The 21,173-nt window shown below is 37.7% G+C and overlaps 1 protein-coding gene across 8 annotated transcripts in view; it reads right to left on the bottom strand.

Annotated features, from left to right (window-relative positions):
• Positions 1 to 1,566: 1,566 nt before the first annotated feature.
• The window catches only part of TAB2 (TGF-beta activated kinase 1 (MAP3K7) binding protein 2), a 144,222-nt gene continuing 124,615 nt past the window's right edge, over positions 1,567 to 21,173 (bottom strand). For 6 of the 8 annotated variants that reach the window (XM_073337590.1, XM_073337593.1, XM_073337588.1 and 3 more), the window contains 4 exons: positions 16,963 to 17,123; positions 16,100 to 16,193; positions 14,562 to 14,642; positions 1,567 to 3,610 (listed from right to left, as the gene is read on the bottom strand). In XM_073337590.1, coding sequence (XP_073193691.1) covers positions 3,465 to 3,610; positions 14,562 to 14,642; positions 16,100 to 16,193; positions 16,963 to 17,123 — 482 coding nt within the window. In that variant the 3' untranslated portion in view covers positions 1,567 to 3,464. The remainder of the gene's footprint in view (positions 3,611 to 14,561; positions 14,643 to 16,099; positions 16,194 to 16,962; positions 17,124 to 21,173) is intronic. The other 2 variants (XM_073337596.1, XM_073337598.1) reach the window with 2 other exon arrangements.

Here is a 21,173-nt window from a genome sequence, read left to right as displayed (position 1 = left end):
ATCATTTCAATCTGCAATATTTTTTTCCAGGAAACTCCCCTACACGTAAGTTCTCTTGCTTTAGATAATCAGATTAGAAACTCCACTCTTAGTTCCTTCCATGTTTTAGAGAGTTTTTTAAATTTTCCCCAAAATTTCTAAGTTTAGCTCCATAAAATGATGCCTTTTATTGTTCAAGTTAGTGATACAGAAACGAAAATAACAGTTAGTGACAAATGTTCAGAGTATTGTGATAAAAATAAAATGAAATTACATTAAAAGCAAAAGACAGTAAATTTTATACTGTAATTGAGAAGTAAAGACTTCCCCAGCTATTATACTGTACAATAGCAGAGTCCATGAATATTCAAATTTTGGTACAGGCACCAATAATTATATATGTCCATTTTAACAAGTATGTGGTTGACGCTGTTTGGAATTACAAAAGCTTCTTCACCTTCTCCTCCCCCCAGATAACGTTAACAGGAAAGCAATTAAAAGTCACTGAGTGAACATGCTGTCTGCCTTTCTTGGTGCTTGTCTACAGTTTTTGTACTAGCATATTGGCTTCTAACCCAATATAGTTAGAGCAGTACAACATTTTGTGCGGATGCAGTTACAGTAGAACCTCAGAGTTACAAACTGACCGGTTCACTAAACACCTCATCTGGAACCAGAAGTAAGCTATCAGGTAGCAGCAGACAGAAAAATAAATAAATAAAAGAGCAAATACCATACAGTACTGTGTTAAACAAACTACTAAAAATACAAAGGGAAAGTTTAAAAAAGATTTGACAAGGTAAGGAAACTGTGTCTATGCTTGTTTCATTTAAATTAAGATAGTTAAAAGCAGCATTTTTCTACTGCATTGTAAAGTTTCAAAGCTGTACAATATTAAGTCAATGTTCAGTTGTAAACTTTTGGAAGAACAACCATAACGTTTTGTTCAGAGTTACAAACAACCTCCATTCCCGAGGTGTTCGTAACTGAGGTTCTACTGTACATAGATATAATGATGCTTATATCAATATAGCTTATTTGTGTAAATTTACTTATAAAAAGCACCTTTAATGTCATATAACCCCCTAGTGCAGATACAGTTATATTGGTATAAAGATGCTCTCTACACAATAAGCTATCCCAGTATAAGCACCTTTATACCAATATAACTGTGTCCACAGTAGAGGGCTGTACCACTTTAACTATGTCTGCTGCTTGAAAACTGATATAATTATAGCAGTACAAAACTTATGGGTAAGCCAGCCCTCGATTGGGTATGTCACCTCGGACTGAAAGCAGCTTTACTACTTTCTGGAGCAGGAAGTACTTCTATAGTCAGGACATAATTTTGTGGATGCACTATTTTGGAGCAAAACAAGCCCTGTACACATTTAACTAATACATAACAGAAATAAGCCATGGAAAAGATACAAGGAGAAAAAAGATGCCATAAAAACAGGTCTTAAACCAACCTTTGGCCCTAGCAAATCTGCATATTTTAAAGCTGTATTTAGCTATTTATCGCTCAGTTGGTTACACTGTTACTCCAAAAAATTGAAAAAGCAAAACAAATCACAAAGACAAACATTAGAATATAATTTTTTTTAATTTTTATAAATAACTTATCTGTTACAAAGACAGTTTACCCAGCTAAATCACAAAACCATCAACTCAAGATATCCAAATTAGGTTTTATTAATAAAACAGGTAAAAACTGATTTGTCAATCTTCACATAGAACTGCAGATGAAGCTGAAAAACAAGGCCTCATTTTTATAAACAAAATGCATTGAATGCAAGTGCTTTGGGTCTACTGCCTAATTACCTGGGATTGTCATTTTCTTCCCACATAAAAAATGCAAAGCCTTCAAAACAAAAGGCCTTTGTGCATTCACATAGATCACTTGTAAAATTCCTATTTAAAAATGTCCACTGGCAAATGTTTACAGTGGGTGACAGTCTACTTTATCGCTTGCCTTTTGCTACATTTTTAGCAGTCCCTCCAGCCTCACTTAGTGCTGCTACATTATTATTTACATGCTGTCTTTTTCATGTGTCCTGTAATATAATTTCATTTTCTTGACTTCTGTTTCATACGTTCCTGATCACCTGAATATTTTCCTTTAAAAACAATTATCAAAATAAAGAGATGCTGAGGTTGCTTCAGTGTTCAAGTCTGCTTGATTTCTCTTTTCCAGCCTTTATTTCAGTTGTCCTAAATATTGCTATCCTTGTTTTCTATAAATATAAGACTTCACCACCAAGTCAGGTTTAGAAACTGGCTGCCAAAACAGGAAAGTATTTAAAGTTCTCTGAACAAACCTGTATGATGCTGCTGCTGTTGATTTTGGTACTGTATGTACTTCCCCAATAGCTCTTCAAGAGTCTGCAAGATACCCAGCAGATGAAGCAAGCTTAAATTGGATGCTAGTCTGTTGGTGAGTTGAAAGTTTCTTAGTTTGTTTCCTTGTGCCAGACAAAACACTATCTTGTGTCACCCACCGTAAAACTCAGTGTACAGAGTGAACTATATGTATAACTCTTCCAACTTTTCCTGCATTTTTACCAAGCTGCATCTGCAGGTCTTCACAGATCATCAGCATTTACAAGAGCAATGTACAGAATGAGCAGAGGAAAGCTATTTTGTGCATAGTTTCTTACCATTAATGCTCTTATTTTAAGGCATTGCTTCTCTCAGATAAAAGCTTAAAAAAGGGACATGATCGTGCTTAATCACTTAAAGGGAAAAAAGAAAGTTAACAAAAAAGACTATTACACTATACATACAGAAGTACAAGAAAATAATAAAGGTGAGGAAAAGAAATCACTTAAAGCAGGCTCTAGAGCTATGTACAGTAGGAAAAGCTTTGGGGTATTTCACTGTGTATTGTACAGACAATGCATGCAGTTTTTCCTTTTCATCTTTAGAGGTGATTGTATAGATTCTGGCTTCACAGAGCAGAGACGTTTTCAGGGAAGACAAGGCAAAGAGTACCACTGATTTGTGAAGTTCTTCCCCTATCCACGGGCACTGTGGCAGCAAACAGTTAAACCTTGTTCCTTTTAATTTCCTCTGCATTTGTAGTGTTTCACTGAAAGCTTTGAAAACAAAAAAGCTATCATTCTATTCCTTTCCCCTGTCAAAATTCAGTAGTGACATTGGGGGATAAAGAGGGATGGGGAACACCCAAGCACCGAACACGGTGAGAATTATCTTACTGGGATATTGGTAATACTGTACACGGTTTAGGCAGCTGGCAACCAAGTCTTTCAGCAGATTACCTTTCAGCTGATGAATTTCAACTGCCTTGGACACAACACTGAGGTATTATTAGCTCTGTGGGCTGACATTTAACATTAGCAAACCACCATCTTGTCAAACCTTCAATTTTACAAAATCCTATGAATAAATGATTTTTTTCCCAATGACAGAACAGTCCATTGTAGGTTTGTTACGGTTTTACAAAAGATAATGGGCCTGTTGGCTTAGAAATGCCTGGGCATTTCACATTGTTCACAACGGTTTAAGGCTGGATGATTTAAAAAAGTACAGGCAGTACAATTCCACTGAGCTCCCTCATCTTCGTCTGTGTCTGGAACAGTCTTTGGTGTTTTGACAATGGACCTTTGATCTGTAGGTGTGAAAAAGAAAAACAATTACTAAACAAGAACAGCAAGGATGAACAGAATTTTGAGCTGAGTTTTGGGTAACTAACAAAATTACCTTGTACCTGTGAAAACTTCACAAGCTGTTCTAAGTGACAGAGAGATCTCTCTCCCGCCTCCCTCCACCGGCTGCCTACATATAGCTTTGCCAACCACATCAAAGGTAAGTCTCCCAACCACTTTTCTGTTCTCTGTCTAGCCTCTTCCTAAATTTATTTGAATACTGCAGTTTTAGCAGATTAAATTAGTCAGCAAAGGGAAGGTGCACACAGAGAAAGGGGTTATTATATAAAGTCACAAGAAAGTCTAATATTTATTTACATTTACAACATGAAAAAGAGGGCATGCTCTGGTCTCTGGGGGACTCTGAAGTAGGATTTAAAAATTTGACCCTGAACAAATGACAACAGAAAAGATCAGCAGCTTTCCCCAAACCAGAAAATGAACAGATAGAAATATCAAAAACAATACACTGCCCTGTTCACAAGTACGGTTCTTTACTGTACCACTCTCCAAAAGTCTATATCAAAAGATAGTCCTTGACGCATGCCCTGAAGTTCAGACTCAATGAAGCATAGGGCTGGAAGGGGCCTTGAGAGGTCATCTTGGTCCATCCCTCTGCACTGAGGCAGGACTAAGTAAGCCTAGACTATCCCTGACAGGTGCCTGTCTAACATGTTTTTAAAAACCTCCACTAATGGGGATTCCACAGTCTTCTGTGGCTATCTATTCCGTACTTTACTTACAGTTAGGAAGATTTTCCTAATATCGATTCTAAATTTTCTTACTGCAGACTACGCCCATTACTTCCTGTTCTACACTGTACATGGAGAACAATTGATTATCATTCTCTTTATAACAGCCCTTAACATATTGAAGACTTACCAGGTCACCCCTCAGTCTTCTTTTCTCAAAATTAAACATACCGAGTTTTTTAACTTTTCCTCACAGGTCAGGTTTTCTAAATCTCTTATTTTTGTTGCTCTCTCTGGAATTCCGCAATTTTCCCACACCTTTTATGTAAGTGTGGCACCAAAAACTGGACACAATACTCCAGCTGAGGTCTCATCAATACCTAATATAGTGGAATGATTACCTCCTGTATCTGACATACAGCACTCCTGTCAATATATCCAAGAATTATATCTGCCTTTTTTGCAACTGCATCACATTGTTGGCTCACATTCAACTTGTGATCCACTATACCTCCCTCCCCACAGATCCTTTTCTGCAGTACTACTGTCTGGCCAGTTATTCCCCATTTTATATTAGTGCATTTGTTTTTTCCTTCCTAAGTGTAGTACTTTGCCCTTACCTTTATTGAATTTCATCTTGTTGATTTCAGACTAATTCTCCCATTTGTCATGGTCATTTTGATTTCTAATCCTGTTCTCCAAAGTGCTTGCAACCCTTCCCGATTTGGTGTCGTCCACAAATTTTGTAAGTGTACTCTTCATACCATTATCAACAGTCTTTGGGTATTTAAGGTTAAGGGGAACACATGGGTGGGGATTCCAAAGCTGAGGGTCACTTGTGGGGAGCACCAGAGCAAGGAGGGCTTCAGCTGAGTGCCTCCACTAATTGCAATTCCAGCAGAATGACAGAGAAACATGCAGTCTCTCCAAACAGCTAAGTTGATGCCATAGGGCTTTATAGATTTTAAAAATCCCATTACCTGGAAACCAACAGGCAGCTAGTGCTGATCACAGACCACTGGTGTTGCATACTTCCAGTGAGATACACTAATTTACGTTACGCACCATCTTCACTTTGTGCGTTAATTTCAGTGCAGCACGGGTAACAGTATTTAATTATATACACATATGCTATACATATCCCACCTCTCAGTATTTCACCCTTTCCTAACCAGATTCATTTCATTACTACAGATACAAAGTTTAGCTTTTCATTATATGTATAGTCTTATTACTCTCTTGAAATGGCAACAGCAAACACTTTGATAGATGGTCAGACTTCACTATAGCTTGTTAGAATCTTTACTTACTGCTAAAATTTTATTTTGTAACTTTTTGATGCAACATTTCTCAGTTTATTCACAACAAATATCCATCACCACCATCACAGATTCTAAGAGAATCATTTTTCACTTTTGTGAATGGGGAAACATACAAGTGTCTCCAAACACTTACATCCAAAATTCATCATTATCTATACTGTATTTTAAGTGCAAATCTAAACTGTGGAGCTAAGCCCAAAACAACCTCTCAGATTTGAACAACTCTAAATCTTAGGAGTGTTCAACTTAAGACATAGAACCAAATTTTGTAACTGGGCTCTCCTCTACTAAGTAAGCACTTCTGTTATGGTTGATTTTTCTCATTTTAGGAGATGTGAAACTGAGAAGTAAATGAAGGACTAATTTGGCAGTTCTTGAAATTCAATTTTTTAAAATAACTTTTAAAAAATATGTAAGAAACATTTGCAATGTCCAATAACTCATGTCCTAAAGCCTTAACGGTATTTAAAAACTAGCTGGATTTTAATATTTTATACGGTGCTATTAAATGGCAAAGTTGTATTTTAATGCTATTTAAAAAAACAACACTATTTTCATTGTTCCTGAATACATTTCTATGGTGACTTAGAATCCTAAATAATTCTCATCATTATAAAAACAAATTACAGAACACGATTTGTAAGCATTTTTGCAATAGGTGAGGCACACAAACAAAAACAGTAGTGACTTATAACCTAACCACGATATAGCACAATAGGCACAGTCAAATCTTTATTATTAATTATAATTAATCATAACCCTTAAAAATTCACTGCTTTTGAATTATGCAGATTTAATATGTTCTGGCTCACTTTGGGGGAAAAAAATCAAAAAGTTGTGATTCGTAACAGTCACTTCTAATCATACTCAGCAGGCATCTGCTATGGTTTTGGCAGAGCTTAAAGTCCTTGCCCATATGACACTGAAGTTCTCAGAACATCTAACATTTCCCTGTCTGGTCCAACAAGGGGCTACCCCAAACTGCTGAAACGACATCCCTCCACATTGATACAGTTAAGGCGTGGTTCAAGCTAAACTAAGGCTTTAGCATGGTCTGGTAACAGTTAAGTCAGATCTGCACTTATAAAACAGAACCAAATCTTTAAAGTATGTCTGAACTCTGAAAAGTTACTCTAAAAATAACATATGATTCCATGTTTAGTTGCAATGATTTCCAGATCACATGTTCTCAATTTAATAAACTTTTTTTCCTGTTAGCCTTGCAAACTCATCCTGGTCTCAGAAACAAGGTCAGAGTCTTTCCACTTCAAACATTAGCACTTGTAATAAAAGGTTCTACAGGCTAAATTAGGCCTTCTGCGATGCCTATGCAAACGCAGGGTTTTCAGATTATGCCCTCACAACACCTCTACAACCCCTTTGCCTTCAATCCAGTTGGTACAGGTACAACTAATTTGAACTTTGTAAAAAGTTCATCATTCAGAGGGAATAAAATCTGCATCTCCTGTTTGTACTGGCTTTGTAGGGTTAACAGGAGTAAAAAACTGTAAAACTTATTTTGTCATTAACAAAAGCAGATAAGATATGGAATACACACAAATCTTAACTACATTAGGAATAAATTATCTGAATTGTAAATGATGCAGAATATTAACTTTTCAAAAATATTTAAAACTGTTTTACTAGGGGTTGTAAGGTTTCTATGGCAAATCACTCACATGACAGCTGCTACAGCGATCAGAGAAAATCAGCCCTCTAGGGAAATTAAGCACAACTGAGTTGAATTATGGTAAATTTTAAAAAATACCCACCATTATTTAAACACAGAAAATCTGGTTGCTATGCTAACTCTCAGACTGTACAACTAAGCGTTGGCAGTTCTACTTTTGAATATTTTAAAAAACAGCTGACTCACCAAATGTGACTCACTGAGTTTTCAGCCCCAGGAAGCATGAAACCTCTCTCTCCCCCTCAGACTTGGCAGACTAAAATGTTTTAGTCTGCATTCTGAACTTCAGAAATTAACGCCCACTCACTCTTCATAATCCTCTTTAGAGAGGTGCAGCCCATCCCCAGATGCATGCATCTCCTTTGGAAAATGCTCACATTCTAAAGTTAAATGTTATGAATTACTTCTAAAATGCAGAGCCCTCAGTTTTTATTTAAAAGTGTTGCAATAATTTATTTTAACAAATGCCTTATGCTCTTAACAGAAATAGTCAGTTAAAAATATAAAGACATGGTATTTTAAACATAAATAAGTTGGTTGTCAGATGTTAACAGTTGTTGCTACTTAAATATCAAGGGTAATCATGTCTGCTTTTTGCAACATGAACTTAAAAAACCAAAAATTAAAAAAAATCAGATTTTTTAAATTTTAACGAAATACATTTAAAAAAATTAATATTTAAAATTAAATTTGAAACCATGACAACCTATATTAAGGCCTAAATTATATTAAAATAATTGAAATTAAAATAAAAAACAATATTCAAGTGGTATATGTTTTCTATTGAGGTTTTAATGAAAGTCAAAACACTGAACTGATAGAAATCAGGCTAAGTATCTGGAATTAGAGTTTAAATACTAAGCCAGCTTTTGATAGCAGTAGCTTCTTCTGCAGATACAGAGAATATTGTTTTTATTTCAACTAGTTCAGTTCAATGATTAGTTCACTCAATGTACTTTCAACTGGGATTTGACAAAGCAGAAAAGTTGATTTTCTCACTTCCATTTTATTAATAAGAACAAATGTGAGAGAGACTGAGATCTACTAGTTCTAAAATCTTGAAAGACATGGTGGCCAGAAACAATCAGTTCTATTCACTAAGACTTATTCCTTTGTTTAATGAATCAGCTAGTTCTCAATGCAAAAATATGTTTTGATACACTTACTTTTTTTCTTCTGTATCGAGTATGCTTAAGGTAGTTTTATTTAACTAATAAAAACAATTTTAAAATGCTATTCTTGTGGATTTTAATTGAATTTCAATTTCCATCCAAATGCAGCTTGACACAAATAAAAAATAAAAAATTAATAATAATCTAGTATATAAAAATGAATCATTCATCATTTTTCAACGATCAAAAATGTAAAAATGTAAAATCTGAATAAATGTACATTAAGGTAGATGATTGCTTAAATAATCGTATAGACATAGTGCATTCTCCTGGTTAGTGAAAAAAGTAGTTCCAAATTTAGTGTAAGGCTATATTTAGTTGCAAATCAACGTGTTTTAATGGTTTCCAACCAAAGAGAATCAACCTTTCTTTAGGGAAATAACTAAGAAGTTTAAATGCAAACCAAGATTAAAAATAATTATTTAACTCAAGATTTCCTGCTTGCTTATTTAAATCATGATTAAAATCAGTGATTTAAATCCATTCTCCCTGGCTCTTTGCTATAAAAGCTTTCATTTATACTCTACCTTATAATCCTGCTATTAGTCTTTGGGCAAAATATTCGATGACGACAAGGCAGCTCATCAGAGAATCATCAGAAAAGTATGCTTGCAAAGTTGAGCTACTTGACTGCTCCCAGGAAAGGAGAATATTATCATATCTACAGTGCCATTACCTTCCACTAGTCTAGAATAAGGAAAGCCCACTTCTTTGACACAGGTACATATGTATTTGGCATGCTGCTAAAATAGCTCCTAGTTTTCTTTAGTAATATGTGCCATACACGCTTTACAAAAGTTTCTGGGAAATCATGAACTGTCAGAAGTGACTGGTTTGTCAGTGCCAAAATTCTTTAATTTGCCTCTTCTCAAATAGTGTATAAAGCAAGAACCTGAAGGAAGAGCTTCAAAAGCTCAGAAGCCATTAAGAATACCCATCACACATGGAGATCACAAGAAATTTGGCATACCCTCCTTGGAATTCTGTACTAACATTGTTCTTTTCTAAAGCAACATGCTTTCACTAGGGGCTGTGATGAAGCCACCTAGCCTAGTTTACTTAGAACTATGCAATAGATTAAGTAAATATAGATGACCAACTTAAAAAAAACTAATAATCCAACCCATGTATTTTTCATAAATAAATCTATTTTAAAATACTAAATGTAATCATTCCTCCGTATTAATTTCTTCCCTCCTTGAAAATGTGAGAATGTATACAATGAAACGGAAAAGGAAGGAAAGCATGCAGAGGTAGGATTTACTCTCACTGACTTTCAATGAGAGTTAGGTACCTAAGACTATGTCTACACAGCAATGTAAGACTAGGGTTAGTAACTCGAGTCAGCTGAACTGTGTCAGGGAACCCTGGGCTTGAGCATTTACACTGTATTTTAATCCTAAATTAAGAACGTTCTGACCCATGCTCAAACCTAGGGCACTGGCATCCACAAAGCAGTGCACAGACCCGAGTCAAAGTAAACATATCCCAAAGTGCCTAGTTCTCCCATTCTGCCACCTGCAATGTCGACACTCTAGCCCTAGGAATGTGGTGCACTGTGGGAAAACTCTACTGCCCACTCTGTTTCCTAACTGTAATGGTCCTACTGATGGGATTGTGCCCAAAAGGAGCACGTGCATATAAATGGCATAAGTAGCTCCTTTGGTGGCTGTCTCAGTAGAATGACTGCAGTTTGAGAAGGATTTATGCTGAACTATCATCTAATATGAGAATTGGGCTCACCAGCTCTAGGCTGAGTCACTGCAGCCTCCCTGCATGAAAATGCCCCTGTGCACCTGTTCTGAGGATAATTACAACGTCTCTCTCCAGGGCTGTCAAGCTATTAAAATGAAACTTTGCAATACTTAATTTTTAAAATGGGATGTTCAATGAAGGGGTTTTTGTTTGTTTATTTATTTTTGTCTGTTTTGAAATTTGACATAAAATGAAGGTATCAGAGGAAAAACACCACCCCCCAGCCTGGCTGCTGCTGGCTGCAGAGCAGTGAAGTGCATCCCCAAGGTCTGAGGTACAGTGTGCTCCAGCACCCCCTCACCCCCCAGAATCCCTTGTCCCTGCCCAACCTCATGAGACAGGGATAAGGGATCCACGGGAGGCTGCAGGGAAGTTTTGGGTAGAGTTGCTGATTTTGGTTGGACGTATTCCTGGAGGTTTCATCATGACAATCTTGAATTCCTGGATACTCCAGGACAATCCTGGATGGTTGGCTCCCACTTACCGTGCACATTGCCCTGGCGCCCCTGCACATGCAGCCCCAGGGAGGGCGGGAGCAATGGCCAGAGAATGAAGCAGGACCAAGCAGCTGCCCTGCAGGGAGGGGAGTGGCAGGGCTCCTGGCTCAGCATAGGAATGACCTGCAACATCCCAGCACCCAGGAGCCACCTCCTGCCTGTCAACTTCACTCCCTGCTCCAGAAGAATGTAGGACCAGCCATACTAGGTCAGACCAATGGCAGGTGCCCCAAAGGGAATGAATAGACAGGTTATCATCAAGTGATCCATGCCCTGGAACCCAATCCCAGCTTCTGGCAAACAGAGGCTAGGGACACCATTCCTGCCCATCCTGGCTAACAGCCATTGATGGACCTATCTTCCATGAATCTATCTAGCTCCCTTTTGAACCCTGTTATAGTATTGGCCTTCACAACACCCTCTGGCAAGGAGTTCCAGAGGCTGACAGTGCATTGTGTGAAAAAATATTTTCTTGTGTTTATTTTAAAACATGCTACCTATTTAATTTAATTTGGGGGCCCCTTGTTCTTGTATTATGAGAAGGAGTAAATAACACTTCCTTATTTATTTTCTCTATACCACTCATGATTTTATAGACATCTATCATCTCCCTCCTTAGTCGCCTCTTTTCCAAGATGAAAAGTCCCAGTCTCATTAATCTCTCCTCATACAGAAGCCACTCTATACCCCTAATCATATTTGTTGCCCTTTTCTGAAAATTTTGCAATTCCAATATATCTTTTTTGAGATGGGGTGATCAGATCTGCACGCAGTATTCAAGGTGTGGGTGTACCACAGATTTATATAGAGGCAATATTATATTTTCTGTCTTATTATCTACCACTTTCTTGATGATTCCCAACATTGTTTGCTTTTTGACTGCAGCTGCACATTGAGTGGATGATTTCAGAGAACTATCTACAATGACTCCAACATCTCTTTGGGTTGAGTGGTAACAGCTAATTTAGACCCCATCATTGTATATGTATAGTTAGGATTATGTTTTCCAATGTGCATTACTTTGCATTTATCAACATTAAATTTCATCTGCCATTCTGCTGCCCAGTTTTGTGAGATCCTTTTGTAGCTCTTCGCAGTCTGCCTGGGACTTAACTATCCTGAGTAGTTTTGTATCATCTGCAAATTTTGCCACCTCACTGTTTCCAAATCGTTTATGAGTATGTTAGGACTGGGCGCAGTACAGATCCCTGGGGGACACCACTATTTACCTCTCTCCATTCTGAAAACTGACCATTTATTCCTACCTTTTGTTTCCTATCTTTTAACCAGTTACCAGTCTATGAGAGAACCTTCCCTCTTCTCCCATGACTGCTTATTTTGCTTAAGAGCCTTTGGTGAGGGACCTTGTCAAAGGCTGTCTGAAAATCTAAATACACTATATCCACTGGATTTCCTTTGTCCGCATGCTTGTTGACCCCCTCAAAGAATTCTAGTAGAGTTGTGAGGCATGATTTCCCTTTACAAAAACCATGTTGACTATTTCCCAACAAATTATGTTCATCTATGTGTCTGTCAATTTTGTTCTTTACGATAGTTTCAAACAATTTGCCCAGTACTGAAGTGAGGCTTACTGGCCTGTAGTTGCCAGGGTCACCTTTGGAGCCCTTTTTAAAAATTGGCATCACATTAGCTATCCTTCAGTCATTTGGTACAGAAGCTGAATTAAATGATAGGTTACAGACGACAGTTAGTAGTCCTGCAGTTTCACATTTGAGTTCCTTCAGAACTCTTGGGTGAATACCATCAGGTTCTGGAGATTTACTGCTGTTTAATTTATCAATTTGTTCCAAAACCTCCTCTAATGACACCCCAATTTGGGACAGTTCCTCAGATCTGTCACCCAAAAAGAATGGCTCAGGTTTGAGAATCTCCCTAACATCCTCAACAGTAAAGACTGATGCAAAGAATTCATTTAGTTTCTCCGCAATAGCCTTATCGTCTTTGAGTGCTCCTTTAGCATCTCGATCGTCCAGTGGCCCCATAGGTTGTTTAGCAGTCTTTCTGCTTCTGATGTATTTAAAAAAATTTTGCTATTACTTTTGGAGTCTTTGGCAAGCTGTTCTTCAAATTCTTTTTTGATCTTTCTAATTATATTTTTACACTTCATTTGCCAGAGTTTATGTTCTTTTCTATTTTCCTCATTAGGATTTATCTTCCACTTTTTAAAGGATGCCTTTTTGCCTCTCACTCCTTCTTTTACATTGTTGTTTAACCACAGTGGCTCTTTTTTGGTTCTCTTGCTATGTTTTTTAAATTGGGGTATACATTTAAGTTGAGCCTCTATTATGGTGTCTTTAAAAAGTTTCCACGTAGCTTGCAGGGATTTTACTTTTGGTACTGTAGTTTTTAATTTCTGTTTCACTAACCTCCTCATTTTTGTGTAGTTCCCCTTTCTGAAATTAAATGCTACAGTGTTGGGCTGCTGTGGAGTTTTCCCTGCCACAGGGATGTTAAATTTAATTATATTATGGTCACTATTACCAAGCGGTCCAGCTCTATTCACCTCTTGGACCTGATCCTGTGCTCCACTTAGGACTAAATCAAGAATTGCCTCTCCTCTTGTGGGTTCCAGGACTAGCTGCTCCAAGACGCAGTCATTTAAGGTGTCAAGAAACTTTATCTCTGCATCCCTTCCTGAGGTGATATGTACCCAGTCAAAATGGGGATAAATGAAATCCCCCATTATTAATTATTATTATTATTATTGAGTTTTTTATTTTAATAGCCTCTCTAATCTCCCTGAGCATTTGAGAGTCAGTAACACCATCCTGTTCTGGTGGTATGTAATATAGCCCTACTGCTATATTCTTATTTTTCAAGCATGGAATTACTATCTATAGAGATTCTATGGTACAGTTTGGTTCATTTAAGATTTTTACTTCATTTGATTCTACGCTTTCTTTCACATATAGTGCCACTCCCCCACCAGCACGACCTGTTCTGTCCTTCCGATATATTTTGTACCCTGGTATTACTGTGTCCCATTGATTATCCTCCTTCCACCAGGTTTCTGTGATGCCTATTATATCAATATCCTCATTTAATACTAGGCACTCTAGTTCACCCATCTTATTATTTAGACTTCTAGCATTTTAAAAACTTGTCATTTTTTTGGCTGTCCCCTTTTGCATGACGTAATTGAATGGGACTTTTTTCATTTGACTGTTTCTCATCAGATCTTCCCTGTATTTTATCATTTTCCATCTTCTCCTCCTTATTAGGACATAGGGAACCTCCATTTATAGATCCTCCCCTAAGGGATGTCCGAACCAGGCAAGCTCCAGGCAAGCTCCACACAGCAAAGAGGAGGAGCCGGTGCTGGGGGAGGAGCAGGAAAGCTGAGCGCTCAGCATTTAATGGTGCTTCCTGCTGCTGTGCTGGCTGCCTGCAGCACTGCTCCTCTGCCCCCAGTTACTCTGGGATACATCTGGAGTACTTCTGGGACCTCAGTTAAGCTAGGGCCATATGCACACAGGAAACGAACAGGGCTCACACCCTGGGTCCTATGCACTGGGACACTGGGTCTGAGCCCTAGATTAGCACATTTGCAGCGTGGACGCACAGGGTGCGTGTGTGTGGCTTGAGCCTGTGCTCAGACCCAGACTTAAATTGCTGTGTAGACATAAACTTAGTGGCATTCATGCTTTTGAAAATAGACACCACAATCAATATTCAGATTGAATCAGTATTACAGCATGTGTTGCTAAAGGTAAAATAAGATTTTAGTATAACTCTATTTATGCTAGGACTAAATCCAAACAGTACCTTTGGGTTTTGGTGGCACAGGACCTAGAAATCCAATATTGTCATAAAAATTATGAATAGCGCTGGGATTAAAATGTGGTCCTGAAAAAAAGGTAAACAGTTTTTTTTAAAACAAAAACCTTTGGACATAAAAGCACAATTTTTTTGTAATGGTTACAAATGATAATACTACTATGTACATCATTAGCGCCTTTCATACCAAGATATCAATACAGGTCTGAGAAAGATATTACTGGTGGCAATGACAGGCTAAGTAACTTTCCCTCTAAGGTTACACAACAAGTGAATGGCAGAGATGGGAACAGAATCCAGGAAGCTTGATTCAGTCAACAGCTCTAGTTGGCAGACTGACTCCCTAAATAATATTCAATTAAAGCATTATATTGGTAATTTTCACCTGCATCTTTCACGTATTTGGTTTTTTAAAGGTAATTATTTTATTACAGTCCAAAGAAAGGCATTATTTCCTACGATACAATATGTTTTATGTATTTTGATAACTTACTGTACAGAAGCTCTGAGCTCCCTAACCATAATTAAACTCACAATTATGACACACACTTAAATGTATAAAAGCTACGTACAACTTATTGCTGAGCTGCTGAGTGGGGATTACTTAATTTGAATTTCCTTCATTTTATATCTTTAACCTCTCAATCCTAATGGTTTCATAAATGTTTTCTTGTTTTAATTTCCTCTTTAAAAAGAAAAAGGTGTGTACTGAAACACATTGGAAAGTTTTCTTCAATCATTCACAACTTATCTTTTTTCTAACGTAAGAAAGCATGCATTACCTTTGAATATTAACTGTATGCTACGTTTGGCATTTCAAATGCCAATCATTTGAGTTCTACAAACCTTCAAAATAAATCTGATCAAATCTCAAACCATACCCAATGACTTATTTTCTTGGATGTCAGCAATCCTCTCTTTTTCTGTTTCTCAGCTACGTCCAGGGGCTCAAAACCTCACTGTAGCATTATCTTTGCTAAATCCCTATTTTCTTCTTCCTTACCTGCAGATGCACAATCTTGGTCTTCAATGACCAAAGAATCCAAAAGCAACAGGGGGGAAAAAAGTCTTATGGCCCTGCAGATGAGGAGGGAGGACATACTGGAAGTGAATCTGAAGCACAGTTTTAACTACCTATGGTTAGATAACGGACAGAAAAAAGTGAGGAATGCTGGCCATGCATTCCGAGAAACTTTTTTCATTCTCCGTAATTCAAAAAATAGCCAACTAGATTTTTCCAAAGTTACAAAATAATTTACTTCTAGACTTATGGCAAGCATGGTGTGATAAATTTCAACCCCCGACTTTTATTTAAGGGGTAGGTAATGGGGAGATTATAAAACCATAACACTGGGTTTAGAATGAAAGTATTTTTATAACCATAACTATATTATTATGATAATGCAAATAACTTATGTGATAGTTTAGTCTGATATTTTATTTGTGTGTCATTGGGCTGAGATGGGGGGGAATAAAATAAAAAAGGATGTTTACAGTTGCTGATACACTGAGAAAGCATACTGTACCTCTTGCTTGAAAAAGATCAATCTCTTTGGTTAGGCAATCTATGTCTATCTGCAGCTGTCTGTTGCAACTTCGCAACTGTTGCATTTCTTCCAGCTGAAAAAACAAATCTGTTAGACTGAGTTTTCCCACTTCAGCATCAATCACCATTCACGTATGGGTGGATGTACATTTAAGCTTATTTTTGGATTGGAGATGTATCAGTCACCCCTTTGTCATGGCTTTATTGTTAGGTCTTTCAGGCCAAGTACATTGCACACATGCTCACAGATGAATTACTACTGAATTACTGTCCCTTTACAGACTAATAACTGTTTCAGATTCAGTTTATAGATTCAGGAACTGCTAGTAGTCCACCACATGATGGCTGGAAAGATACTATGACCCCTTTTCTTTCAAAAATGATATGTTGCCTCCAAAGCGTTAGCTCCCTTTTAAACTATCCTCACATATTATCTTGCTATACAATTGACAAGACAGATGAAGCATGAGAGGAGAAGGTGGCTAGAATGCTGGTGGAAGAAGGTGTGCTATGAAACAGATTGTAAACTTGAGATTCTAGACTGAAGCTCTAGTTATTCATGTCTTTGAGACCTTCAGACTAGCCTACTGAAGTGTGGTCTCCATGGTACTATCCTTGAAAGCCACTGAGAAAGTTCAGTTAGTGTGCAACATAATTGCCAACTTAGTGGTTCTTGCTATGTAGAGCATATTGTACCTGTTATATCCGTATTTGGAACAACACGAACTACCAATTTAATTCTAGATACAATGTACCATTAAATAAATTATTGTGCCATTTATTTTATTATGAAAGATCATGCTTATGGTTTGAATTTTACAGCATACAGAGATTTGGACTTACTGAAGGAATTTGGGAAACAGAATTCGATCTTTTCAGGCGCCTTCGTGTCAGATTATTCTCCATTTCATTGACTTCCGATTTTAGTTTATCTAACTTTTTCTTTTGAATCTCGAGTTCACGTTGAAGTCGCTCCATCCTGGCTTTCTGGTGTACCAGTAAAGCTGCAATACATATCAGCAAACAAAGTCCAATTTTAGCTAATTTATTATCCACCATACTGCAACAGTTGATAAATAAAGATGAAAGCTAACATCCTCCCAGAAAAATGATTCCATAAGAATGCTTTTTCATGCTTCTCACAAGAAAGTTTCAGCCATGTAAGACCAGACATCCTATTATACTTCTGAATAAAGTATGAATCAAGTATTTCATCGGCATTAAAATCTAAAGGGTCTAACATGTTATGTCTATGTAGTATTGTCTGGTTTTGTATTGTCTGGCTTTGCAGCTTTGACAAGTTGCAAAACTGGGTAACTGAATAATTCTAATGGTGATCCAATGAACCGTGTGGTATTTGGAAACACATACAAGCACAACACGTTTACCTTTTTTGTACTTTTCACTGCCTGTTTCTTTGTGAAAAAAAACAAGAAAAAATTAATCACGCAAAAAATCTAAAGGGTCAGAGCAAGAAAATCTCGACAATAAGTTTTCTCACATTAATAGAAAACAAGTTAAATTTAGCCACATATTACAATTTCTGAAAATAAGCTTTTACAAAACCTACAGTCAAAATTGTAAGGGGAAGACTAAAAAACAAACAAAAAACCACCCAAAACCAAATATCCCTTGCACTGTATTTGTCTCAAATACCACAAAATTTTAGACAAACTATGAACACACTATATGAAGTAGATTTTAAAGTAAGGCGTGCCTCTACCACAGAACACACTACGAAAGGTTCTCTCTCCCCCCACCCCACTCTCCTGCTGGCAATAGCTTATCTAAAGTGATCACTCTCCTTACATTGTCCTTCGTCCTTTAGATAAGCTATTACCAACAGGAGAGTGGGTTTGTGGGGGAGGGTGGGGAGAAAACCTGGATTTGTGCTGGAAATGGCCCACCTTGATTATCATACACTTTGTAAGGAGAGTGATCACTTTAGATAAGCTATTACCAGCAGGAGAGTGGGGTTGGGGGAGAGAAAACCTTTTGTAGTGATAAACACCCATTTTTTCATGGTTTGTGTGTCTAAAAACATCTTCTGTATTTTCCACAGTATGCATCCGATGAAGTGAGCTATAGCTCACGAAAGCTTATGCTCAAATAAATTGGTTAGTCTCTAAGGTGCCACAAGTACTCCTTTTCTTTTTATCTATTTCAGTGGTTCTCAAATTGGGGACCATGACACCTCAGGGGATTGCAAAGTTATTACATGGGGGTCGCAAGCACATGCCTCCCAGGCAGCTAATAAGTCTGCTGTGAAAAGTGATATTAACAAATATACGTGCAATATCACTTTAAAATAGTGTAAATATAAAAAAATGTGCTTTTAACTTGCGGGGGGGGAGGGGAGGTGTCACACTCAGAGGCTTGCTATGTGCGGAGTCGCCAGTACAAAAGTTTGAGAACCATTGGATTTGATACACAATGAGAAAACGTGGCAATCAATTCAATTTCTATATATATATTAGTTCACATTACAGACTGCAACTAAATACATCACTTTTATTGGGACTATGTTCTCTAAAACACTGAGTACATCTAAACTACTATGTAAATGAGTTGTATTTATTAATAAGTAGTAATAATAAGGGGCTATTTAAAAAGGGTAGGACAGCAAGGGTAGGACAGTCCCTTACAAGTGAAGGGTCCAGACAGATCTGTGATTGAATACAAGCTGTAAAAGTAAGTGTCTACATCTAGTCTATGTTGCAACATTCTATTACTATTACCCTACTATTACCCTGTCTGCTTGTTTGTTCACCCACCTATTTATCTTGCATTGATTGTAGGTTCTTTGGAGTAAGTACGTTTGTACGGTGCCTAGCACAACGAGGCTCCAACCTGATTAAGGCTTATAATTTAATTATTATTAAATACATAGTCATATATAATGTTAAAAATTTTCAATCATGTCATATGTTGTTTGTAAAAGTAGTAAAGTAATTCCAACTGGTGTGACGTGATGCAGCTGTTTCATTCTCTTTCAGTCTGTTTGGTCTGGTTTAGGGCTGCCTTAAGTAATACACTTTAAAGTTACTGTAGTGTGGCTACTAGCCACACAATAATAAAACTGCAACATGCCTTCTGTTTAATATAAAAGTTTCAAGCTTCTCTAAATCCACATGCATAGTCAGATTGGCTTGAAATGTGCTATAGGTTCAGAATTCAATTTTGGTTGCAAATATGGAGTCATTTGGACAAGGAGCTCTAAAGATACAGCCTCTCCCTCCTCCTAATTATCCTTTTTTAAAAACAGGCTGGTCTAAACACAAATTTGCACTGAAACAATGTTGAATTAAAACCAGTTTTGTAGTTCAGTGCAAGTCTGTGTGGACATTTATTTTGGAATAAAAATGGTTAAGTAATAAACTGAATTAAGAAAATTTTATTTACCTTATGCCTTTTTGCAAAGACACAGGGAAAAACACTGGGCACTAACCACATTTATCACTAGACTTCCCCTGATGCGATCTAGTTTGTCACCAAGAAACAGCTGCAAAACCTGACAAAGTTATTGAATTTTTTTAGGGTTGGCGAGGGAGGGTAAAATTCCTAAAATACAGCACCAGGAGATTTTTCACTAGAAAAATTCCTTTATGTGGAACCATACTGACTTTCCCATGGATCATCAGTAGAGTTGAGAACCCTTATAACCACAGCACAGACCTTTAACACTGGAGCTCAGGGAAGTCACTTCAAGTCTGCATGGAAATATTTATCAACCAAGACCATCACTACCCTATGGAAAAGCAACACACCCTCCCCCCTCATCCCCCACACTGCATCTTGCAGATAAGATGATTTTATGTAACTTCTCAGTTACTTCTAGCAGAGTTGGGAACACAACCCAAGTCAGTTATGTGGCAAATCCAAGTCCCATCCACTCAGCCACACTATCTTTTGAAATGAATCTGCCAAAGCTGAATTCCCCTTGTGAATAGTTATACATAATGGCACTATACTGTGTGCCTTGAATGAAGGAGGGGCTGCAAGAAGAAAAAAAGATAGCCTTTTGTTAAGGCAACGGACGGGGCTCTATCTTGGTCCTGTCCTGAGCTCTATTACAGGCTTCTTATGTGATGCCAGACAAATCACTTAAATTAGGTCTGTACAGAACACACCTTACTTCTGTGAGATTTAGGAGTAATAGCAGCCTTATGATTAATGCACTGGATTGGGACTATGCAGACCTGGGTTCAAAATCTTGGCTTGACCACAGGAATCACAAGGCTTTGTTTTCACTAGAAAAAAGGGTGTTCTTAACTCAAGTTAACTAACTTGAGGTAAAATTCCTAGAGAAGACAAGCAAGCAGGTACATACGTATTATGACAGATACTTTAATTACAGCACCCCACCTCATTCAGTGCACAAGATGGATCTGCTCTAGAGATAATCAGGGTTCTGTAGTCAATTGGGCTGCTGTCTGTAGCATACCTGGCATTTGTTGCAGAAACTAGCAGGTGTGTAGTGAATGAGGCAGTGAACTTATGGAAGAAAAAGGATGATTGTAAAATTAAGGCAGCTGAGCACTACCCTGAAAAATGGCTTCTGATCATGTAATTAAAGACCGCATCATAGTGCACACAAAGGGGCCAAATAAGGGTTGCACAGACTATGCAATTTACTAGGTTTTTGAAAAACAATCCATCCATCCCTGGAACTGTACTGACTTTCACATGATTCATCAGCATGATTGAGACCTTCAGATCCATAGCAGATTTCTCTATTACTTGAGCAAATAAAGTAAATGGTAGTAGTAAGCTATCCTCTATGTGGACCAGTCACTAGAGAGAGACAGACACTTTGCCAGCGTCTGTGGGTTTGCCAGTGGGTTTCACAGTTATTCTGACAGCCGAGGAATGTGGTTTAGCAGTCTGTCCCATTCTGGCTCCTTCCTCCCCTGTTTCTTTCTTTGTTCCCCTTTCCCTCCCTGCTTATAGTCCCTCCTTCCCTGGCCTCTTTGTCCTCCTCTGTTCCCATCCCTGTCCCCAAGCTCCTGCTCCTCACCCCTCTGCATTGAAGTCAGGTTGCTTCCTCCTCTTCC

The sequence above is a fragment of the Lepidochelys kempii genome, chromosome 3 (genome assembly GCF_965140285.1).
Source record: "Lepidochelys kempii isolate rLepKem1 chromosome 3, rLepKem1.hap1, whole genome shotgun sequence".
NCBI classification, from domain to species: domain Eukaryota; kingdom Metazoa; phylum Chordata; order Testudines; family Cheloniidae; genus Lepidochelys; species Lepidochelys kempii.
Note: the sequence above shows the minus strand (reverse complement) of the source record. Positions and strands in the feature narration are given on the sequence as shown.